The sequence below is a fragment of the Polypterus senegalus genome, chromosome 18 (genome assembly GCF_016835505.1).
Source record: "Polypterus senegalus isolate Bchr_013 chromosome 18, ASM1683550v1, whole genome shotgun sequence".
Classification (NCBI taxonomy): Eukaryota; Metazoa; Chordata; class Cladistia; order Polypteriformes; family Polypteridae; genus Polypterus; species Polypterus senegalus.
In genome coordinates this window covers 19,430,324-19,456,143 of record NC_053171.1, presented here as the reverse complement: position 1 = coordinate 19,456,143, position 25,820 = coordinate 19,430,324, and the positions used below count along the sequence as shown (strand labels likewise).

General features: G+C 43.4%; 1 protein-coding gene across 3 annotated transcripts in view; it reads right to left on the bottom strand.

Annotated features, from left to right (window-relative positions):
• Window positions 1-25,820, bottom strand: part of plekhh1 (pleckstrin homology domain containing, family H (with MyTH4 domain) member 1) — a 158,000-nt gene that overhangs the window by 28,957 nt on the left and 103,223 nt on the right. Inside the window, exons 12-22 of one of the 3 annotated variants that reach the window (XM_039741703.1) lie at window positions 25,264-25,400; window positions 25,071-25,181; window positions 21,348-21,434; window positions 20,897-21,055; window positions 16,392-16,472; window positions 14,702-14,881; window positions 10,316-10,427; window positions 7,811-7,995; window positions 5,486-5,662; window positions 3,751-3,848; window positions 3,474-3,651 (exon numbers count right to left, since the gene is read on the bottom strand). In XM_039741703.1, the coding sequence (XP_039597637.1) occupies window positions 3,474-3,651; window positions 3,751-3,848; window positions 5,486-5,662; window positions 7,811-7,995; window positions 10,316-10,427; window positions 14,702-14,881; window positions 16,392-16,472; window positions 20,897-21,055; window positions 21,348-21,434; window positions 25,071-25,181; window positions 25,264-25,400 (1,505 nt within the window). The remainder of the gene's footprint in view (window positions 1-3,473; window positions 3,652-3,750; window positions 3,849-5,485; window positions 5,663-7,810; window positions 7,996-10,315; window positions 10,428-14,701; window positions 14,882-16,391; window positions 16,473-20,896; window positions 21,056-21,347; window positions 21,435-25,070; window positions 25,182-25,263; window positions 25,401-25,820) is intronic. The other 2 variants (XM_039741704.1, XM_039741705.1) reach the window with 2 other exon arrangements.

The following is a 25,820-nucleotide window of genomic DNA, read 5'->3' as shown; positions in this document are numbered from 1 at the left end:
ATAACTGAGCCTGCCCTTTTAGTTAGCTTGTTGATTAGATGGATTTCTCTTGAAGTGAGCACACCACAGCGTAGAAAGTCACACTGGCCATCACAGAGTTGTAGAAGTTGTGAAGGATGTCACTTCCAACATTAAAGGAACGCAGTCTGCTAAAGTAGAAGAGTCTGTTCCGCCCTTCCTTATATAGTTCCTCTGTGTTATGAGAGCAGTCCAATCTGTCATTGATTTGGACCACCCAATTACTTGTAGTAGTGCGCCAACTCTACATCCACCCCTTGAATGGTGACTCTTCAAGTCTTTTCTACTTCTTGAGTAGCCAAGGCTGCCTGGTGGCCTAACTGAGATCCTCAAAATTCTCAAAGGCATCCATGACTGAACCTGCCATTCAAGGATTTAACATACAAGCTATGAGGTGCTTCTTTACACAAAGGGTTAAAGGAATGTAGAAGAAGCCATGGAGGTGAAATGGACACCTTGACGACTTTTAAAACTATAATCTGGAACAAGCCTGATGGATAGAATGGTCTGCTCTCATGTGCCAAACTTGTTATTATATGCATCGATTAAATGTCAATTTATTTATATAGCATATTTAAAACATAGTACTGCTGCGGCCAAAGTGCTTTACAATAATAGAATAAAAGAAAAAACAAAAACAATAAAACATAAATAGTAATAAAATATATGAACATAAAGTAAGATAGATAATAAACAGAAATAATGTTATATGATCACAAAGAGGAAACCATCAGTATTACTGAAGGTCACTAAAAGCAAGTGAAAAGAAGTGAGTCTTTAATCTTGTTTTGAACAGTTCAATTGTAGACGACTCCTTTATATGATGAGGTTAAGAGTTCCACAGGCGAGGGGCAGCAGCTGCAAAGGCCCTGTGCACCTTGGTTTTACATTTGGTACGAGGGACAACAAGAGACAACTGACCAGAAGATCTAAGCACTCTGGATGGCTGATGTAAATCACACAGTTCAGATAAATAGACAGGAGCAAGCGCATTTAAAAATTTTAAAATCAGTTCGAAAACTGACAGGCAGCCAGTGTAAAGAAGCTAAAATAGGAGAAACACAGTCATACTTCCTTGCCCCAACCAGAAAGTGAGCGGCAGCATTTTGGACCAACTGTACCCTGTGTATCAGAGATTTGTTAATCCCAGAATACAGCGAATTGCAATAATCGAGGCGAGAAAAAATAAAAGCATGAGTAGCTTTCTCAAGATCTTTAGAAGATAAAAAGGCTTGATCTTACCTAATAGATGAAGCTGGAAAAAGCAACTCTTGACTATAGAATTAATCTGTTTCTCAAAAGAGAGGTTACTATCAAAGGTAACACCAAGATTGCGGACTTGAGGTTTGGAAAAGGCAGAGAAAGAGCCGAGAAGTCCAAGACCAATTTGGGCTTTAGCTGATGGACCCACTATAAGCACCTCTGTTTTATTTTGATTTAGATCAAGAAAATTATTAGCCATCCAGGAACTTAGTTCAGACAGACAGTTGTGGAGTTGATTTGTTGCAGAGTTGCAGACGGGAATATAAACCTGAGTATCATCAGCATAGCAGTGAAAAGAAATGTTAAATTTCATAAAAATCGCTCCAATAGGGTGAAATGAACTGGAATAATCAAATTGTGGATATATAAAGAGAGAGAACCCCAGGAAAACAAATAAAAACAAATATTTAAACATAAAATTTCTAAAACGATTTTTAAAAAATTATTAATGAAATTTTTGATATTTTAAATGATTCATGTGACAGTTAGATGCAGTAGAGGCTAAAGACTGAAATGAAAAAAGCACTAGGAAGATATGGATAGCATGGCAGCATAACGGACAGAACTTCCTTCTGGACGGATCAGGTATCCATGGTTCAGATCCAGACCCAAGATGTTGTCTCTTAGAGGTAACATCTCCTCCCAGTTCTCACATTCCTAAAGACATGCAGGTTAAGCTAACTAGTGATTACAAATTAGCTCTGTGAATGAGTGGGTCCTGGGACTGACTTGGCACTCTGACCAGACCTGACTTCAGTCTAGTGATTGGTTCTCTTGAGGTGGGATCCAGCACCTCTCAAACCTGAATTGCATTAAGCTGGTTTCAGACCATTGTGTTATGAAAGGTGTAATAGACAGCACACATATGCTGGCATCCCTGCTGGGACAGTTTCAGTTTTTCCTTACCTAGCCATGAGGCCAATATAGTGATAAAATTGGGGAAGCTATCCTGCTTGGACGATTTACCCCCCGAAACAGTAGACAGCAGCATCCCTGGGTTAAGATTCCTAAGTGGAAACTTGCAGGGTATGCTGGTACCTGTAGTTCCATGGGACAGCCCTGCTGGGTTCCCATGGGGGCCACCAAAGGGAGCTGCTGGGATTCGCAACATCTACTTTCAGGGACTTCCATTTGACCTGGAAGTGCTTCCAGCAGGCTATGCCCCGACAGTGGAATTACTCTTAGGTCTCAGATAAAAAGAGGTGCTCTGTGTCAGTCAGGCGAGTTGGAGTTGGGTGGAAGAGGGACAAAGCTCTCCTAAAAGGATCAGAGGAAGAAAAAGAGAGAACAATAATAATAAGAAGAAGAAGATGAAGAAGAACACAAAGACAAAGAAGATGAACATGAAGAAGAAGAAGCCATTTGTGGGAGCCTGCTGCAAGGTATTGTGTCAGCAAGAAATCCTTTATTGGAACCCAAGACTTGTGTCATGTGTGGTTGTGTCTGGGGTTTAAGGTGCTACAACAACCCATACTGATCATAAAATGTAAAATGACATAAAAATTCTTTAATTTTTATAGTGCTTTTCTCACTACTCAAAGCGCTACTCATAGTGAGTGGGGAGCCACTTCAACCACCACTAATGTGCAGCACCAACTGGGTGATGCGATGGCAGCCATTTTTATGCCAGTATGCTCACCACACATTAGCTATTAGGTGTTGAAGTGATGACTGAGAGATAACCAATTAGAGACAGGGAATGATTATGGGGCCAGAATGACTAGGCCATGGTGGGCAATTTAGCTAGGACATCGGGATACACCCTACTCTTTATGAAGGATACTCAGAGATCTTTATGACCACAGAGTGTCAGGACCTCAGTTTTATGTCTCATCCAAAGGATGGGGCCGTTTTTACAGCACAGTGTCCCCGTCACTGCACTGGGGCATTGGGATCCACATACAGACCACAGGGTAAGCGTCCCCCCTGCTGACCTCACCAACACCTATTCCAGCTTTATTTAGATGGTCTCCCAGCCAAGTACTGGTCAGGGCACAACATGCTTAGCTTCAGGGGGATGGCCTGTTCTGAAGCGCAGGTGGTATGGTTGCTGAAATGTCATTGGACTTTTAGAGGAAGCCAGTTACATTTCAGATATTACCTGTATGGTCTACTTCATGAAATCAGAAAAGAGCAGCACTTCAATACGTGACTCACACATGGATTTTGTTTTGTTACTTGGTCAGGCTTACCTGGTATGTGCCATTCATGAAGTGCACAGGGATGCTGAATGGCAGCGAATGGTGGTAAGGATTTCTCAGCAGGATGGACATGATCTCCATTCGTGATGGCTTGGCCTCGCGGTCACCATTCTGAAGTGTTCGTTCTACAGATCGCTGACAGTAGATGGCATACTTTCCAACTTCGCTCCTGATATGATGGAGATTATATTGGTAATTAATTCTTTGAGTTCTATTGATAGATAGGCAACACCCAGACAAGCAAAAAGAATTTATTCAGAATACGCACTTTGGGTCGGCACATCGATGTAAGTATACCTTGAGATACCAAAGGAAGCGTTGGTGAGGCAGGAAGAGGGCAACACACAAGGACAGCAACTGCCAACACTGAAAAACATAAGCGAAACATCCAAACTATACAGAGCAACCAGCAGAAAAGCCCACCACAAAACTGTCTCGCAATATTCTGTAACAGCAGATTGAGAAAGCATTCAGACCTTCTGCACACTTTATTGTGTTTGTACATTTACTTTTAAATGGATAAATTTGACATTTTCCCCATTAATCTATCTATACTAATAAAAGGCAAAGCCCTCACTGACTGACTGACTCACTGACTCATCACTAATTCTCCAACTTCCCGTGTAGGTTGAAGGCTGAAATTTGGCAGGCTCATTCCTTACAGCCTACCTACAAAAGTTAAGCAGGTTTCATTTCGAAATTCTATGCGTAACGGTCATAACTGAATCCTACTTACGTACATATATATGGCCATAGCCAGCAGCTCGGTCGCCGTGTGAGGCGGAGTTGCATCCCCCATCACCACGCCTCCCACGTAATTGAGTGCCTGCCCATATAAGGCCGTCCGTCAGCAGCAATCCAATAGACACGCTGCCACTACGAGGCGTTTGTCATGCCTAAGACGAATACGATATTCGTGAAATACAAGTTTAGTGAGAAGACGCAAGGTATAAACGAGACTTTTGATCACTTTGAAAAGGAGTTAAAATTGCTGGTGAAGGACTGTGCTTATGCAAACGAAGATGAGATGGTCAGGGATAGAATAGTGTTTGGCACAAACTCAGCAAAAGGCGAGAGAAACTTTTAAGTGCCGGGTCTGAGCTAACATTAAATAAAGCCGTGGACATCGCAAGATCGCACAAGATAGCACAAACACAGCTGAGAACCTTCGATGCATTTACTCCGAGCGGCTCACATGAACAGACTATGAACGCAATATGCAGACAACAAGCAAAAGCTCCAAAGAGCGCTGAACAAAAAACGCATTATCAATTGAGAAGGCAGCAAAAGAATATGAAGCGAGTGACGCATACAAGCATATTCTTAAGTGCAGCTACTGCGGAAACAAAGCACACGGTGGAAAAAGTCAATGTCCCGCTAAAGGAAGACAGTGCAAAAAATGTGGTAAATTGAACCATTTGGCTAAAGTTTGTAGGACTGGGAAAGGTAAACCCGTGCATGCAGTGTGTGATGTCTCAGATAAAGAGGAAGACGAGCTGTTTATTGATGCAGTAAGAAAGGAACAACCATCTGAATCTGAACAAGCCTTTGTAGACATATCAATAGGAAAGCAAGGTGTAAAGCTTAAGTTTAAATTAAGTTCATAGACACGCTGCCGCTAAATATTCTCAGGCAAATCCACAACTTAATACCGGGAAAGCCTGTTAAATATCTTAGATTCACGAGTACTGATTTGGGTAGTGAACACTTCGATGAATGAAACCTGTTATCTTTACAACGGTTGACAAACACGAACCTGATTGAAAGAAATAATGATAATCAAATCATGGATGACAGCAACACTCATAACAGTCACAAAACAATTACATTGACAATCATGTTACGTTATTTTTAAAATGTTTCCTTTTCTTTTTCATAACTTCTTTAACGCACTACTTCTCCGCTGCGAAGCGCGGGTATTTTGCTAGTACTTAATAATCCTTAACAACATACTTTCAGAAAGGTTTGCAAACATCCCCCACAAGAGGAGTGTCCCACCGTACCTGGATCAAAGAGTAGTTGTGTGGCTGCCTGCGGTTGGTCTGTTTAATCAGCTGGCAGTAGATCTCGTTCTGTAGCTCCAAATGGGTCAAGCAGACCTGTAGGGCATTTTGTGCCAGGGACACGTGGTAGTCAATCGATGGAGCCTCAACAAGGACGTTGATGAACAGCTGGCATGACTGAGAAGTAGAGACAAGGAGGCATGAGCACAGATTTGAAAATGAGAAAGCCAGGTCAAACACTGAGCCCACTGACCCACCTACCCGACAACACCAAAGATGTGATCACCCTACTCCAGAATAGTTATTAAATCATCAAGTCAACAGAAGGGTTTGAAAACACATCAAAGGTGCTGCTCAGAATGTTCAAGAACAAAAGCTGACACATGCAAATGAGGAAACCCAATTTGGTGCAATCACATCGGTCTTCTCTAATGAACGCCATTCACCATGTCGATGTGGGCTTGTTAGCATGATGTTCGACCAGACCGAGATTCATCAGTTACGCTTCTTGCTTTAAACCTTTCTTTCCATTCGTAAACTTTTCTGTGGAATCATGGCTGCTTTCACTTCCATACTAAGCAAACATCCTTCGGTGAAATTCAAGAGGTTTCAGATATCTCACTACAGCGTGTTGTTCAGCAATGGTGCAATCCCGCAGAGGAACGTTCATGTTCTTTTGACCTTGGCTACCACTAGACTAATGGTAGAGCGCTGTGCTGTGAGTGGTCAAACTACCCATAAGCCATCATGAGCAGGTTGTATTGCGTTGCGTTATCGTGTAATTACTTTCCGATTTACCCTTGTGTATACATATACCTGTATATTGTAATGGGCTGCTGGGATTCTTCCCCGGCCAGCACACCTCCATAACGGAAGGAGCGGAGGAAGGAGCTTCAACGGGGCAATACCTCCCCTGGGATTACAGACGGCAGCCCCCCTGGCTTGCTACAATGCCACGGAGCAGGCAAACTCAACTCTGCTGGGTCCCCATGGCCACCACCAGGGGTGTATGGAGAATGGCTGAACCCTCCTCTGCAGGGCTGCCATCACACCCGGAAGTGCAGCTGGAAGGAGATCATGTAACACCTTTTTGATATAAAGCAGGTGTACACAATCTCACTGACTGAGGACAAAGCGTTTTCGAGTTATCATATTTACACACAGACGCACAGACAGACATAATTTCAAAAATAGTATTTTCTGTCTTAGGAAGGTCTAAAATGTCAAGATTCATCAAAATCTCGAGGTCGAATTTTTTCACGATTCCTATACTTTCTCTATACATGGTATTTTCAGACTCGGGAAGGTCTAAAATGTCAAGATTCATGAAAATCTCGAGGTCGAATATTTTCATGATTCCTATACTTTCTCTATACATGGTATTTTTGGACTCGGGAAGGTCTAAAACGTCAAGATTCATGAAAATCTCGAGGTCGAATTTTTTCACGATTCCTATACTTTCTCTATACATGGTATTTTCAGACTCGGGAAGGTCTAAAATGTCAAGATTCATCAAAATCTCGAGGTCGAATTTTTTCACGATTCCTATACTTTCTCTATACATGGTATTTTCGGACTCGGGAAGGTCTAAAATGTCAAGATTCATGAAAATCTTGAGGTTGAATTTTTTCATGATTCCTATACTTTCTCTATACTATGTAAAAGTAAAAATGAATTCAAATGACTTTAGCATAAAGCTGCAACATAGAAACATTTGAAAAAAAGTGAAGGGGTCTGTTTACTTTCTGAATCCACTATAAACTGTGAAAAGTCCTCTCATCAAGAAGTACTGGATGAGTCCAGAGAAACAAACCTTCAACAAAACAAATAATAATAATAATAATATACAGAAGAAGATAAAGTGCATTTAGGACTGAAGCCAGGAAGCAGTTCATCACACAAAGAGTCTTCAGAATCTGTAGCCATGGAGGTGAAGTGGAGAACCTCAAACATTTTTGAAAATACCTTAAAGTAATATTAGGATGATTTGGCTATTAGCTAACCAAACGAGCTGATTGGTTGCCTTTCCTTTGTCAAACTTCTCAGTTTCTTATATTTACACAGTTACCTGTTGTGAACAGGTTTTGCCAGCAGAGGGCAGTGTGTCCTAAGTTGCTAATCACAAGATGACTGAAGATCAGAGCCCAGGAAGGATCGAAGTGTTTGTAAGATTTAGGGCACTCTGCTGTTATCTTCTAGTGGGGATGTGGAGCTACTGCCTTCATAAGAGAGTTCAAAACCACAGAGCTGCCCGACGTCTCACGCAAACACCCAACGATTTCACCTACTGTGCCACAATATTATTATCATCCGCAGTGCCATTACCTTGAAAAGCTTTAGTGCCTCCGTCTGCAGGGCTTCAGAAGGCAGAGTGGTCAGGGGTGAATGGAGGCCTTCTTTGTTGTAGCACAATATCGGCAGGTTCCACAAGGGGGAGTCTGCGAGCACAAATAGGCAAGCTGTAGAGGTTAAGACAGGTGTACGCTTGCACCCCGACAGCCAACTCCACACTTCAAAGAGAGAAAATGCCACAGCAAGTAAAAACATAAAATAAGGAGAACATATACATTTACATAGGTGCTCAAAATAAGTCAATTGTCCTCACATTGCTAATTCCTCACACAAGCAAGCTCCAAGTTTGCATGCTGGGGCATTAATTGGTGAGCTTTGTCTCCTCACATACACACACACAGATTTGCACTAATACAGTGAATTCAAAAAGTATTTACACCCCTTCACTTTTTTTTCACAGTTTGATATGTTGTGCTAATCTCAGGAGTGCACTTGTGATCAATTCAGTTGGTTGCACATGATTAGGAAAGACGTACACGTCCTACAGTTGAGCAAAATCCAAGCCATGAGGTCAAAGGAATTGCATGCAAAGCTTAGAGACTGAATTGTGCTGAGACACAGATGTGGGGAAGGCTATAAAACACTTTGTGTAGCACTGAAGGTTCCCAAGAGCACAGTGGCCTCCAAATGTCCAGTGGGAGAGGTTTGTAACAACCATGGCTCTTCCTAGAGCTGAGAAATTGGGGTGAAGGGCCTTGGTAACAAGAACCCTATAGTCACTCTGGCTAAGCTCCAGAAAACCTTTGTTTACAGGGGAGAAACTTCCAGAAGGACAAACATCACTGCAACACTCCACTGGTCTGGGTTTTATGACAGAGATGGTTGGGAGCATGCGTTGATAGCACGTTGCCTCACACACCACACAACAAACCACCAGGACTAATGCAGCGGGTGACACCTCAGCACCACACTGGAACAGGGTGAGGTTTTTTATGGTGGCTCCAGTGCCAATCCTGCCTCCAACCCCCACGTTTTCTCTGCAAGTTGAAGGACCTGCTTGCACATTAATGTAATACCCTGGATGAAGCAACTGTAGGGGCCTTGCTCAAGGGCCCAACAGAGTAGAGTCACTTCTGGTGTTTATGGCATTTGAACCGGCAACATTCCGACCTCAGAGCCACCACTCTGCCCTAGTGACACAATGGCCAGACAGAAGCCTCTTCTCAGTAAACGACCATCGTAAGGTTGCTTGGACTTTGCAAAAAGACACTTAAAGGAGTATTAGGGTGTAAGAAACAAGACTCGTTTGTCTGATGAAACCACATTAGCGTCATGTCTGGAGGAATCCAGGCATCATTCATCACCCGTGGAATACAATTCCAAAGGGGAAGCATGGGGTGGCAATATCACGCTGTGGGACTGCATCTCAGCAACAAGGACTTGGAGAATAGATGGGGTTGGGGGAAATCTCAACATAGCAAAGTATAGCAATTCCCTAATGAAAACCTGCTCCAAAGCTCTCTGGAACTCAGACTGGCGTAAAGATTCATCTTTCAAAAGGACAACAGCCCTAAGCAACAAAGCAAAGGGTGTCTTATAGATAGATAGATAGATAGATAGATAGATAGATAGATAGATAGATAGATAGATAGATAGATAGATAGATAGATAGATAGATAGATAGATAGATAGATAGATATGTGAAAGGCACTATATAATAGATAGATAGATAGATAGATAGATAGATAGATAGATAGATAGATAGATAGATAGATAGATAGATAGATAGATAGATAGATAGATAGATACTTTATTAATCCCAAGGAGAAATTCACATTCACATTCAAATTCACTAGGGACAACTCAGGGAATGTCCTTGGGTTGCCCAGTCAGAGCACAGGCTTGAAACCATTGACATCCCTGGAGAGACCCAAGAATAGTTGTCCATCAATGGTCTTCATCCCACCTGACAAGAGTCTGAGAGAATCTACAGAGAAAAATGGCAGAAACTCCCCACATCCAGGTGTGTGGAGCATGTTACGTCAGACCCAAGAAGGTTCCAGGCTAGAATGGCTGTCAAAGGGGATTCAACACAACACTGAGTAAAGTGTGTGGGTACTTATATAAATGTCAGATTATGGTTTTTATTTGTAAAAAAAAAAAAAAAATTGCCAAAATTCCTAAAATCTTGGTTTCGCTTTATCACTTTGGGGTATTGAATGTTGGCTGATGAGGGCAAAAATGAATTTATATGATTTTAGCACCAGGCTGCAAGTGATGAAAGTGAAGGAGTCGGAATACTTTCTGAAGGCCCTTGACACTGATAGATGACTTGACACACACACACACACACACTCACAATGGCCCACCAGCTACCATTGGCATACCAGTGTGTTAATTGTTGTCTGGCTGGACGGGTATCTTTGCAGTAGTGTAACTTTTTTAAACCGTGCCACCCAGGAGTGCAGAGTCAACATGACACAAGCAGCAGAACATAAAACTTGCCATTACCCTGACCATCCTAAAAGGGAGGCTTACCTGCATCGCCTTCTAAGTCGAGGAGTTTGCTGATCATCTGCTCGTACTCAGTGCCCACCTTTGAGCATCCACTGCTTCCCGCCGCTACAGTCAGGTGGTACAGCCAGGCATCCTTCAGACAGAGGGAGAAAAATGTGAGAGTGCAGATGTGAACGAGGGGATACACTCACACGCGATTCTCTTTCTCTCTTTTTTTTGTTGTTCTCCTTCTTGCTCCTTCATTGATCCCCTTTCCTCTGCAGCACAGAATCCTTTATACAGCCTGACTGGGTACAGATGTGACCCTCTACCATCTCCGAAGTGTGAATGAGGCACCTGACTGATGCACTCGCATTTGCACGTGTGTGCGCAATCAGCCAAGCACTGCAATTAACCCTGGAGCAGCGCCATCATGCACCCACCTGCACCTGTTCCGAGTCTGCACATATGGAATTTTTAGCTAATATAGAATTTTTTTATAATTTATTACAAGCATATGCTTAAATAATGCTGTAACAATTAATTATTAAAACATAATCAAAATGAGTGAAAGTAGCTAAACTAAATGTGGCTTAAAGCTTGACCACATGAGGTCTGCCTCATCTTAGAGAACCCACCAGCTTGATTTTCCAAAGTTAGAATGAGGTAAATGAGTAACAAACACCCCTCTAGAAAGTGAGGATAAACTAAAGAGAAAGCTCAAACACCCCTCCTATGAAGTGGTGCTAAGATCAATACTACAATTGTCAAATCACCCCTATTAGCGAGCAACATTCAGGTAAATGGGAGAGTCAACAGGAGTCAGAAAATATTGGTGGTACTATTTGATTGGACAGAATAATAAAGCTATGCACATTAAGAGTTAGACGACATGCTGTATTAGATGAGGTAATGGTAGCAGAAAAGCAAATGAATTGTATTATTGATTGCTCACTCCAAAGACCGAGACATTTGTGCCTATCAATGTGCAAAGAAAGAATTGTTCTCTATTCCCATCTGGTCTCCGTGAATGACTTCTTTGAAAGTAGAGGCAAGCTTTTTCCACAATATATGCTCTGTGGACTTGATTATCACACACTCCCGGTTCGTATTGTCAGCCACTTTGCTCGTTACTCTCACTAACATTTCCAACTCATCTTCAGTTTAAACAAAATAATCCTTTGTTTGTTTTTTTGTATTCACTTTTGCTGTGTTCTGTTTGACAAACTGCAAATTAATGCGTATTTCCTCTTCCAGTTTGTACCAACACACTGTGTCCAGAGTAGGCAAACAGTTACATTGTTTTAGCGTGGTGTATGGAGATAATTTCTTAAAGGCTATGAAAATGCCAGATTGAACGACGATCGTTAAGTTTAAAAACCCAGTAGTATGGATGTAGCCATATCTTGGCAATCATAAAGGAATTTCTCCCTTAAAACGTTTTAGCCATTGTCCAGTTTTGGTGTTTCTGTAGTGCTTTTCAAAAATACTTCTTACATTATGAAAACCGTTTGGTAGAAGTGAAAGTAGAGAAGTGGAATAAACAAGATTCATTGCTGGCTGCTTAACAGGAAGTAGATTTACCCACTGATGCGTCACTTACAAATTTGCCTAAGGAGCATACGAGAAATGAAGTCCTAGACAGGACGTGTGCAATCTTAAATACAGACATGATGTAGCCATCATACATTTCAAGTGGCTATTTAAGAAGTGACCAGATGAGAACTTGCCTGTTGGAGGAGATTAAATTTGCAATATGCCATGAAAATAAATGTTCTTGTTTACCCTTAGCAAATCGAGTAACAATGGTATGAATACCATCCATACATCTACTGAACCTACTTAATCCAGCTTTGGTGTCACCGGGGGGTCAGTGCCTATCTTGGACAGGGAGACATTCCAGTCATTCACGTCATGTCACTTTAAAGTTTCTGATTAACCTTGTCTACACCATTTTGGGATGTGGGAGAAAATCTGGTCGACTTTGGACAAACCTAAACATACACAGAAAGAACATACAAACTTCACAAAATAGCCAACAAGCCAGAATTGAAACCCATCTTGAGCTGGGAGGCAGCTGCAACACCACCATTTGGGCCCAGATGAACATGTCTCTGTAGTGCAGTACTTGTGGGACATTTGTAATGCAATGGAAGGAGCGAATATACAGGGTGGGGCATAAAGATCTCCCACATTTCGAGGGAGAACAGTGCAGGCTGTAGTGGGGGTAGAGAGGTGGGATAGGTCTCATTCGGTTGGTTAGGCTCTACTGTTTTCAGTACCCATCATGAGTTGAACCGGTGAACATACAGTGTATTATGAGAACAACCTTCTGTTATAGCGACACAGAGAGCGTTCCACACACACTTTGCGCTCGGTCGAAATGCATCTGTACCAGATTGGAATACGATTTTGCTAGGGATTTCTAACCTTCGGGCAACTGGGTTCAAATTGAAGAGAAAATCACCTGGCAGACCTAAGATAGAACATGTATGGTTTCAACAGGTCAGGGCCACACATTCGCTCGAAGTGTTGAGGGAAATTATCTCTTTAAGGGGAGACATGGGGTGGCCGGCACGGTCACCAGATTTAAGTCCATGTGACTTTTTCATTTAGGTTTACCTAAAGGAAAAGGTTTTCAAACATCATCCTCGATCTCTTGATGACCCGGAGAGTGATGGATTACTTCAGGGAATGTCTTCAGCAATGTATTGCCAAAGATGGCCACCATTTGTCTAATATGATTTTTAAAAAACATTAAAACAAAACTGTTTTTTATGTGCTTTTCAGAAATATACACATTTTTTTAGATAGCTTCATTAATTTTTAATACCCCTTAAAAATGTGGGAGATCTTTATGCTTTACCTTGTATAACAGGGAATGGCTGAATGGTTTGTGATGGCATCTAGTGATGCTGTGAATCAAGGAGATCATCAAAGGGATCATCAAGGAGATCATGAAGGCTCAGTGTAGTGTTTGAACGGTCATTTCTGGACCACATCAGCTAAGGGTGTGCTCAGTGTCCATGACCAGGAGCAGGTAACATTTGGGCAGATGCCCCAGTGACAAAAAATGTCAACTGTCATCATCGTCTCACTGAAGCTAGAGTGATGTGCCCCATTGTCCATGCTTAGGGCTTTTCTCCTCTTGGAAATGGAATCTTCAGCTCAGTCTGAGGTCCAAGTAGTTCTGCAGCAGGTTTTCATCAGGATATCTTTGTACTTTGCTACATTGAGCTTTCCCTCAGCCCTGACCAGTCTACCTGCTGAAAAACAACCCTGAAGTATAATAAAGACCATGGTAGACCCTTAATATGCCACACAGCCTGTGTATTTTAGTTATTGTTTGCAGAATTTGATGACCACAGTTATAAAAATGGAATGTTTGGATCTACCGCATCTCTGTCTTACCACAGTGTTTCCTGTTACTAAAGCTCAAACTTCATTAAGGCCTACAGGGAATATGAGATCTTTCATTGAGAGACTAAAAAGGCGATGTATTAATTCTCCTGCCCTTACAATACACAGTGCCTTTCAGAACAAATTGCCAATCAAGAGATATCAGTCCTTGAACTAATCAGTGGACATTGAAAATACAAAGGTGAAATGTGCTGGGATTTCAAGAAGGAAGAAGTCAAGACTCCGACCCTGTTGTGAGAAACCACCTATTCGGTCCGTGATACAAATGTCAAGTCAGGTCAGGTTAGGAAGCATGCACTGGTACAGCGCATTGCCTCACCCACCACATAATGAAACAGCTTGGGATCCTGGTTGGTAAACCCCCAGGCAGACATGTGGTGCAGTCTCACCCTCCGGAAATGACCCTCTATCTGCCACACCCAGGTGTTACGTGGACGACCCCTCCCCATCATGGACTAGCACCACAGGGCCGTAGTGCTGTAACTGACGCTCCCTCACAATGCAAGTAATGTGCCTCATTCGGGACTCCGTGAGCAACACAAAGTAAAACCAGTGGTACCCAAGGATTGTCCGAAGAGACACAGTACTGATGGAGTCCAGTCTTCATCTCTGGTCACTGGATAGTGTCCATGTCTCGCAACCAAATAGCAAGACAGGAAGCACCAGGACTCTAAAGATTTGAATGTTTGTTCTTTTGCAAAGAAATCAGGAGAACCACACACCCGTTCTAGTGACCTCATAATCACCCCATGTTCGCCCAATCCATCTATTGACTTCATAGAAAGTCACCAGAGACATGAATGTCACTGCCGAAAAAAAAGAGAACAATCCCTCTATGTGATCGACCTGGAAGGCTGTGTGCTCCTTTGCCAGGCTCTACTGACAGCTTGGATTTTATAGGAAGGCCAGCACCATTTAAATCCAAAGGGAATGAGTCAAGGGTAAGGGTGTGCAAAGTCTGTTGGGCACTGGCTGCCCTGCCAGTGGAGATACATTTCACAAACTCACCTTCTCATGCTTGCTCCCAATGAGCAGATAAGTGGGGCTCTGCTCTTTGGGGTAGACCACCAGAGTGTAATGGGAGGAGAGGAAACCGCGGCCACCTGCCTCGTAATCCTCGTCAGAGTCACATGACCGATCCACTTCTTCAACACGTGCTTCTCTCATCCGCAGCTGACCAAGAGGGAACTGCAACAAGGAATGTGAGGTCACAGTTAGAAAATGGCAAAAAACAGAATGTTAGAAAGGCAAGAGTATGGAGAAGAGAAGGAATGGTTCATGATCTCTAGCACACCACATTATCTGTGAAACATGGTGGGGCCATTGTTATGGCACGGTCACACATGGCTGTCAATGGAAGTCAGTCACTGGTGTTCATTGATGGTATGACTGCTGCCAGAAGTGACGGGACAAATTCAGATGTATACAGGGTGGCTATACTGTCTGCTCAGATTCAGCCAAATGCTTCACACTACACATGGACAATGAGCCAAAACACAACGAAGTGCTTTTCAAGGCAAAATAGTGGAAGATTCTTCAATGGCCAATCAACTGACCTCAGCCCAACTGGACATGCAGGCAGAAAAGTCCGACAAACCAGCAGCACCTGAAGATAGCAGCAGTAAAAGCCTGGCAAAGCATCACTGGAGTGGAAATCCAGCACCTGGAGATGGCCATGGACTTAGACTTCAAGCAGTCACTGACTGGAAAGGATTTTCAACCAAAATATTGAAAATAAGCATTACATTTATGATTATGTTAGTTTGTCTAAATACTTTTGAGCCCCAGAAAGCAGGGGGATGATGTATAAAAATGGCCATCTTCACTGAACAGCTCAAGCAATATTTTTGTTAAACCCCTTGAAATAAAGCTGAAAGTCTACACTTCAGTCACATCTTGAATGCTTTGTTTCAAACCCATTGTGGTGGCGCACACAGCCAAAATTATGAAAATTGTGTCACTGCCCAAATACTTAGGAACTGACTGCAAAAGGAGATCTTAGGCTGCACTTAGATGGAGCTCCAGTGTCACGTGGGTAGATAGATAGATAGATAGATAGATAGATAGATAGATAGATAGATAGATAGATAGATAGATAGATAGGAAAGGCACTATATAATAGATAGATAGATAGATAGATAGATAGATAGATAGATAGATAGATAGATAGATAGATAGATAGATAGATAGATAGATACTTTATTAATCCCAAGGGGAAATTCACATAATCCAGCAGCAGTATACTGATACAAAGAAACAATATTAAATTAAATAGTAATAAAAATGAAAAAATGAAAAAAAATAAAAATAAAATTAATGTACGCATTTACTCCCCCGGGTGGAATTGAAGAGTTGCATAGTGTGTGGGAGGAACGATCTCCTCAGTCTGTCAGTGGAGCAAGACAGTGACAAAAGTCTGTCAGTGAAGCTACTCCTCTGGTTGGAGTTGATCCTGTTCAGTGGATGCAGTGGATTCTTCATGATTGACAGGAGTTTGCTTAATGCCCGTCGCTCTGCCACAGATGTTAAACTGTCCAACTTTACTCCTACAATACAGCCTGCCTTCTTAACAAGTTTGTCCAGGCGTGACTACAGTGTGAGAGCGAGCGGTGAGGCGATGAAAAAGAACCCTATCTCAGGGTGCGATGATGTCATGTGGCTAAGTGTGCCCAGCCCTGAGCATTCATTACTTCCTTACCCGGTCATCCTGGTTCCGATAATAGTGGAAAACCTTCCCTATGAGCGAGCACCACACCAGTTTGGAGTGTCCATGCTTCACCTGTCAAACAAAGAGTGACAGCAAAACAACATTTAATACATGAGTGTGCTGAGCCTAATTCAGTACTACACTGTAGTTGGGTGACACCACGTCATTTCATTACTAAGTTGACAGAGGACTCAGAAAGCATTCAGACCCCAGCACTTTCTGCACCCTTTGTTGTGTTGTATTTCATTCTAATGGATAAATTTGCCATTTTTGCTCATCAATTCACACTCAATAACTCATAATGACAAAGTGAAAACGTGTTTTCAAAAAGGTTTCCAAATTGATTAAAACTCCAAAACTGAAATCTCTCCTTCACATAAGTGTTCAGACCCTTTGCTGTGGAAAACTGTGCTTAGGCCCATCCTGTTTGTTTGAATTCTTCTCAAGTTGTGTCTACGGGCCTCACATATAAACAGTGCGTACAGACAAAAATGTTGCGTACGCCTGTTTCCACGCTCACTTCGAGATGTATAAAAACTAAATTTGGTGCACAGCTATGCACATTTTCACGGTAGCCTCACCCTGTGCGTATGCACTTTTCTGTTTTCTGGCACCCAGAGTTAAAGCAGTGCTATTGTTTCTGTGTGGAGTCCCTTTTCTTTTTTAGATTCACATCCATGATCCGGGATTAAACAAATACACCAAAATGAAATGCATATCGTTTACAAAGTTAAGGCACTTGACTGTAACAATATAATGGTGCATAGAATAGACAAACGATTCTAACTACCTTGCTTGCGTTGTTGGACGACATTGCAAATGGTAGAATTAGAAGAGAGCGCGTATTTATAGATGACTAGCCGTCCCTTGAGGCTTCGCCCGCATAGAAGTGAAACAGGACAGTGAGGAGGGGCCTGCCCAGCTCCCCACTCCTGACGTCACGCTTCCCTTCCCCTCGGCCTGCAGCCTCTGTCTCGGATTAGCACAAATATATTGCTCCTGCAAGTGAACTATGATACAGAGCGCAATGAGAGAAGTCGCAAAATCAACTGGAATGTTCAAGCAAATTACAGAAAAAAACCCGATCTAAATCCGTTAAGTAGTTCTCTCGTGAAAAGCGGACAGACATACAGACAGACGTCGGATTTTATATATATATATATATATATACTAGCCGTCCCGCGTAGTAATGAAACAGGACAAAGTTTAAAAATTAACAAAGAAAAACAGGTAACGCTAGCTAAGTGGAGGCAAGGTGCGCTCCAGCACGTGGCGAGAGGTAGACCGACTTGAACGGAGGCTGGCACGTGAGTGAGGAGGACCCCATCCGGCTCTCTACTCCTGAGGTCCCGCCTCCCCCTCCCCTCGGCTCGCGACCTCTCTCGGATTCGGGTGAATAAATCAGAACCACATGCGAACTATGATATTTATTGCGATGAGAGAAGTCGCAAAATCAACCGTAATGTTCAAGCAAATTCTGGAAAAAATCCTGATCTAAATCCGTGAATTGGTTCTCTCGGTCGCTAGCTATATACGCCCCCAAGGCTGGCGCGTAAGTGAGGAGGGCCCTGCCCCCCTCCCCTCGGCCCACTGCGTCTCTTTTGGATTCACGCAGATAAATCGGTACCGCAAGTAAACTATGATACTTAGCACGATGAGAGAAGTCGCAAAGTGTTCAAACAAATTATAGAAAAACACCCGATCTAAATCCGCGAAGTGGTTCTCTCGTGAAAAGCAGACTGACATATAGACAGACAGACGTTGGATTTTATATATATAGAGATGATGATGATGATGATGACTGGCTTCTAAGTCGATTTCGATTTCCAAGAGCTATCCTCTTGGTGTTGTGTGCTGAACTGGCGTCGGCTTTACAAAGGCAGACTTTGAGGAACTGTGCTCTACCTTTACAAGTTCCGTCCACCATCCGGTGTTGAAGCAGGCCGTCACGGCAGGGGCGCCCTCAGCCCCAGTGAAGGCACTCAGAGACTCAAAACAGACAGCAGAATTAAGCTTTCTTATATGGAGTGCATACTGTATAGACTCACTTAAGATGGAACAATGAGCCATGAAACTAAAAGCAACTCTTTCATTTATTACAATTCTTATCATACAAGTCATTATTCATCCTCCTCTGACTCCTCAATATTTTACTGCTCAAGTTCTACCCCTAATTAATCCACCATTATCTCTCGGCTGGGTGGGTGTCAAACTCTTCGCTGTCCATCATATCTGTCTGAGAACCCATACCTGCACCCACCCTTCTTTCCCAACACTCACCAATTACTTAGCATTCCCCCTTCTTATCAAGGGGCCCATCTCTTCTCAACTCTCCTGCACGTCCAGACTTTAACTTGAGAGATAATGGTGGTCTGTGGCTTATACAGGGTAATAAAAATATACAGGCATGAGCTTTTTTAACTCCTAACTCTGACATCTTAGTACTTAATAAAATATAGAGTCTACTTTCCTCATGTGTTTATAATACTTTTCTAATACATAGAAATGACCAATTACAAGAATATATTTTTCTATACAGGTTTTTAGCCAGAGGAGCTTTTCAACGTGAACTTGCTGACTGATCGGGTATTTCACAAACATCATGAGTCACGCCATGCCAGCTGTACAGGATGGTGTTAACCACTTCTCATCCAGATATATAAGATTTCCTTACACTGTGATTGAACTGCGAAACATCAAAGTGTAATTCGCAGCAATATCTGTTTTTCCAAATGTAATCAGAGCGGTTGATTAGGCCTTGTACTTGTGTTGCATACACTGCATGTCAGGGACAAAAACCAAGCCATGGAATCCATAGAACTCTCTGTAGACCTCCACTATCAAATTGTGATGAAGCATAGCTCAGGACAAGGAGATTAAACCATTTCTAAAGCTATGAGTGGTCCCAAGATCACAGTGACCTCAATTATCATGAAACGAGAGTAAATTGAGACCACCAAGACATTTCTGTCAAAAGTGAGTAACTGGGCAAGAAGGGCTATGTTCAGGGAGTTGACCAAAACCCCAATGGTGTCTCTAACAGAGAGCTTCAGAAGTTCTCTGCTGAGCTGGGAGACGAATGACCATCTCAGCAGCACTCCATTACTCTGTTGTTGACGGCACTTGGAGTTTGCCAGACAGCATTTAAAGAAATGATCCTCTGGTCTGATGAGGCAAAAATTAAACTCTTTGTGTAGAACTCCAAGCACATTGCCTGGCAAAGAAGTGAAGTATTGTGGTGGCAGCATCATACTATGGTGGCACTTCTTAGTGACAGGGACATGGCAGAAGGATGAATTCAGCCAAATACATAGAGACCCTTGAAGGAAACCTGCTCCAGGGTGCACGTCACCTCAGACTGGGGAGATGGTTAAACTTTTGGCATGGCAATGACCTAAGCCAACCGCCAAGATGATGCTGGGGTGGCTTCTCTGCGTGTCTTTGAGTGGCCCTACCAAAGCCCAGACTTCAACCCCACAGAACATTGGTGGAGAGACCTGAAGATGGCCGTTTACAAACGCCTCTCATCCAGTCTAACAGAGCTTCAAGAAGAAAGGGATCAAGTGCCCAAGTCTAGGCAAATTTATCAACTGAAACACAATGAAGTGTGCAGAAAGTGAGGTGGCCTGAATACTTTCTGAATCCACTGTACAAATCTTGTGAGGATGGCACGGTAATGGTTTGGGTAGCGTTACCACCACACAATTTTTATTGTTCAAATCGTATGCCTGTTTGCTGTCTGTATGGATTCTGAACGTTACCCTTACGTCTGCATGGGGTTTTTCTTCCTCTCACATCCCCAAAGACATTAAGGTTAGTTTAACCGGTAATTCCAGACTGGCACAGTGAGGGTGTGTAAACAAGAAGACCCTGAAATGGACTGGCATCCAGTCCAGGGTTGGTCCTTAACTTACGTCCAGTGCTGCTTGCTTAGGCTCTAGCCTCACAGACCCCTGAATTACATTATGTTATGCGGGTCTCAGAATGCTATGTTATGCTCTGTTGCAAATTCCACATCCTCAAGTTCTTACAAACTGGAAAAAAAGAAAAATTTCGAAACCCACAGCACCATCGTTTCCACTTTTGGCATGACATGAACTCTAACAAATGTAACAGGCTTCTCCTAAAGCCCTTCAGGGTTTGTTCCCCTCAGGGATGCCAATGTGTGAAAAAGCGACAGCTTGGCATTCTAAATCAGGCGTACTACATTGGATAGGCTTCAGCCACCAAGTTCTTAACATCCGGCAGCACGCCTTCTTAAGATATTGTTGGACATTTAATAGACCCCCTTGGCCAATCCTTGAAGGACCTGTTTGAAATATAGCACCCTGAGGTCAAGATCATGTCCAATGGATGGCCATCCCATTGATCTAATTTTACCATGCTCCAACTGTGCACCAAAAGGATGCTTTGTGGCCTCTATAAGAATCCCCGAGGTCATTGCATTGCATCTGTCTCTACCCTGAATCCTGCCCAACTGAGCCACGTAGGCCTACCTTAGTAAGCCATCCTCGAACAGAGGGCTTCCCAGCAGCCTCTGTGATGACTGGATTAGTAGCCTGCACCTTGAGCAGGTTCTGGAGCACCCGGATCCATTCCTCCAGGATGTTCGGGGAATCGGCGGTCAAGTAGTATGTCTTCTTTTCAGTGATTAGCTGTAGAGGAGAATAAATAATGAAAGCCAAGGAAGGTCTTGGGGCAGAAATAAGGCACACATACGGTGAGAATGCACTGGCTGGACGGCTAGAAGGTAAGTCAATGACCCTCACGATTCATTCACAAGATAACTGATGCAACTTATACTAATAAGCTCCTGCACACCGACGAAGCCCTCAAGGCGAACATGGCTCCCACATCCACCTCCATAAGGTAGGGAGAGCTGGAGGGAGTCCCCCACACTACTCACTTTCCCCTTTCTGCCCAACGGTACTCCTGAAGCCTTCTTACCTGAAAGGTCTGAGCTCCTTCACCTCGAGCGATGCGGCATGAGGATGTCAGCTCAATCTGGCCCTGCGGCTTTCTGATCACATCGCTCTGGAAAGTAAGGAGAGACGGAGCTATGAATGAGGCGGTAGCTTCTTAGAACTGAGGAGGTGTTGGACAAAGTAGCATTTGTTAGGCTTTCGGTGTCCAACAAAGCAAAGCCTTAACAGAATGCACAGCCAGGAACTAAACTATGGAAGACCCTCTGGATTTATAGGGCGGATGGCGGATCCTGGAGGTGATTGACAGGTGATCCCACCTCTTGGGGTGACCGCCCACAAAACACATGGAACATAACCCAGGCAGCTTACATACATAGTTTCAATCAAAAACAAACAGCAATGCAAATAATCAATGAAAGTTACAATCAAAAACAAACAGCAATGCAAATAATCAATGAAAGTAACAGTAACATAAATAAAAGAATCAAGAATGAACAAAACAGACCTAACACATAAATTTGAACCCCCAGCCACTGAAACACAACAACTAGATGGAGATAAAGAAAGCCAACAGCCACTTCACCACTTACCTGCGTACCAGAAGGACACTGAATGAGTGACCAACTTGTTCTGCAACCCTATCCTCACACTAGCATTTGGTCAGCTTGCTTTCTGAACCTTATCTGATGACCAAAGGCGTTAATGAAAGATAAGCTGCACACTTTGACAGACCAAAAGGTTCCTAGAAAGACATCTACACTTACAAGCTTTGGCTCTTTACTACCATTTTGGGGAAAACAATGCAAGGGAAGGTTTGGATCAAAAGACAAAAACATTGTCTATAAATGGGCAGAAGCCAGGAACACTCAAAAATACTGAAACCTCAAAACCTAAAATATCAACCAAAAGTTTGTATTTGTGGGGTATGCTGGGAGATTATGGGGTTCCAGGGATTATTCAATCCCTGCATAATCACAGTGAGAGCTGTGTCTTTTGTAGATGCCACATGGGCTGGATGGACATCCCGGCCAGAAGAGGAGATGGATCCTTACCCGGACTTTTGGGTGCCTAACAGGCAGATGGGCATCCCGGTCGGGGAGGAATCAGACCCGGAAGGAAGGGAGCAACAGTCAGCCCACTAAAAAGAGAAGATATCGCTGGGGGCTTATTACCTCCCCAGCACAGTAGATGGCAGCAGCCCAGGATATCGGTGCAAAGAAGAAAGCCAAGCAGGGCATGTAGGGAGATGTAGTCCAGCTGGGTGCTGCAGGGAGACAAGCTCCCTGCTGTAATGGACTCACGTAGGACAAGGAAGTACTTCCATCGGGCAGTGGCCCTGGCACCAGTGGTACTCCCAAATCATTAATAAAAGGGACCGCACTCCCTTGGCCAGGTGACTTGGAGCTGGGAGGAAGAAAAGCAACACTCGACTGGAAGAGGGCAGTGTGGTGGTGAGAGCAATTGTGGGGAAGAATTGAATTGTGGAGAGAGAAACCTGTGCTTTTGTGTGTTCGTGTTGGGGTTTTTGGCTCGCTGAACATGCAGGTTTCCATCACACTGCGTATTCGGAAAAACAGTTCCAGTGGGTATGGGACCCGGCCAGGGCTGTGCTTTGTTTCCTGTACTGTTTGTGATTTTCATGGACAGGATATCGAGGTGCAGCCAGGGAGGAGAGAAGGTTCAGTTCGGTGACATCAGAACCGCGTTAATGTTCTTTGTAGATGACGTGGTCCTGTTGGATTCATTGAGCCGTGAACTTCAGCACACATTGGGACAAATTGGGTTTGCTCACCGAGCGTGAAGTGGCTGGGATGAGGATCAGCACCTCCAAACGTGAGGTCACGGTCCTCAGTAGGAAAAAGGTGGACGGTCCTCTTCGAATGAGAGATACTGCTTCACATGGAGGAGATTAAGTACCTTGGGGCCTTGTTCGTGAGTGATGGGAAAACGAGTGGAGGGATCGACAGACAGATCAGGGCGGCGAGTGCTTTTATGAGGTTGCTATACTGATCTGTCGTGGTGAAGAGGGAGCCGAGTCAAAAGATGAAGCTCTCGATTTACCAGTCAATCTACGTCCCTACCCGTGAGCTTTGAGTAATGACTGAATCTGAATGAGATTGCACGTGCAAGCGGCCAAAACGAGTCATCTCCACGGTGTGGCTGGGCTTTCCCATAGAGATTAGGTTGAGAAGTGCATTCAGAGTAGAACTGCTGACCCTCCGCATCGAGAGGGGCCAATTGAGGTGGTTCAGGCATTTGATATGGAAGCCACTCTGTGGAGGTTTTACAGGTATGACCAGCCGGGAGGAGACCCCGGGGAAGACCCCCGGCTCACTTAAAGGATTATATCTCCCAGATAGCCTGGAAATGCCTTGGGATCCCCACAGTATGAGTTGGCAAGTGTGGTTGAGGAAAAGAGACATATGGGTCACACTGCTAAGACTGTTGCCCCTGCAAGTAGTGGAAAATGAGTGAATGGATACACAGAGGTCTGCCTATTGGAAAGGAGAGAGGCTAGCTGGCAGTGATCATGTTTTTCAGCAAAATTCCAAAATCCTGGATGCCATTAGTAGAGTGCCGTCATCCTAAACTCCCTCTAGGTGATGCTGTCACAATGAGCTATTGGTGGGGGGTCAACAGCAACACAGCTGCTGATCTTCAAAATAGAAGACATAAATGAATAATTATAATTCAAAAAATAATTATTACAACGAGAAAATGACAAAATCCCAGAATCATTGCAGGATCTGTGCCAGTGATTGGGGCACAATCTGAGAGAAGATAGATAGATAGATACTTTATTAATCCCTAGGGGAAATTCACATAATCCAGCAGCAGTATACTGATACAAAAAACAATATTAAATTAAAGAGTAATAAAAATACATGTAAAAGCAGACAATAACTTTGAATAATGTTAGCATTTACTCCCCCGGGTGGAATTGAAGAGTCGCATAGTGTGGAGGAGGAATGATCTCCTCAGTCTGTCAGTGGAGCAAGTCAGAAGAAAGCTTCCTTAAAAGGTGGACCTCCAAACTCTTGGAGGATGGCTTATAACAAAAAGTTTCACAAAGACATAACTCCAGGGAGTTGCAGAGGTCCTAGCAAAGAGTCTACAACCCCTACTAAGCTGAGGAAGACAATGCCATACCACATTTTTGGATAAAGGACCACGTGCCCTCACGCGAACTTCGCTGCAAACAAAGTTCTTCACCAAAAATGGAAAGGAGTTCATATGGAATTGTACCATGAAAGAGGTTCATCAGAAGAAAAATAAAAAACTCTGCGGTGGCTGTAAGCAGCCAACTGAAGACCACAAGCTAACAATTAACTGCATCAAGTAGCTTCTACAGGCTTAGATCTAACAAAACAACACCACAACCTAAGCCTCTTTTACATGACTGAAAGCAAAGGTGAACATATCCAGATTTTGTTTATGTGCCCCCAAGTTGTCACAGCAGATTAATTTTCTCACACAGTGATGTCCCACAATACCCCACTTCAATGAACTAAGGTTTATTCTAAGATGAGATTCACTTCCTTCCTCAGCAGGTCTGAGGACCAGGAACCAAACAAAAGTGTTTTATGAATTTGGGGTCCACATCATAGAAATGACTTGACTGCTCACTAAGACGGTGATGCCTGGGTTGCCAACAGCTGGCATACTTGTCCTTGAACGCAATAGCCATGAAGCCGAGGTAGACTAGGGCGAATGAAGACACAGAGCAAAACTAACATCCACTTACCGGTGATTTGTAGTACAAGATCTCTCCATTCCTTAAAACAAACCAGCGTCGTTTCCACGCTTTCACCTGGCTTCCCATTTTCAGCAGATACCCCGATTTCTCCAAAGGCTCCTGTAAAGTAAAAACACACTCTAGTTGAGGTGCCCCCAACAATGCCTGCCTTACCCCACTCCAACTGCAGAAAGTCACTTACAGTACAGCTGCTTTCTGAGGAATATGAGGAGGTCCTTAACAGCTTGTGTTCAGGCTCCGAGTAATCACTGTCCAGAGAGCAGGCATCGGGGGGAATGGCGTAGTCGCTCTCCGAACTCACAGATGACATGGAGACCCCTGCAGGAGGGTGAGCACAATTGTTTGTTACTCTCTAACACTTGGCACTCTGAATGTGCAGCACTGTTCAAACGTTTAAGGACATCAGAGTGTGTAGTTTGAGAAACAAATGCCTTATTGGTCATCGGTTGAATTCTTCTTTAAATACATGCAAAATTCCAGTGTCACCTACAACAGAGAAAAGTCAATTCTAGGATACTGGCCTTAGAATCAGAGTTTCAAAGAAAAAGCCACACGTGAAATTGGCAAATAAAAAGTAAAGGTTCAACTGGGAAAAAGAACACAGACACTGGGCGTATGATGACTTGAAAAGCGTTTGAAGCTCAGCATCCTGGACTCATCTCAGTACTTGGGTGAAGCTCCTATGACTGCCTGGGGGGTTTTCTTGGTTCTGATGTAAACAAGCTTTGCACGCCTGGA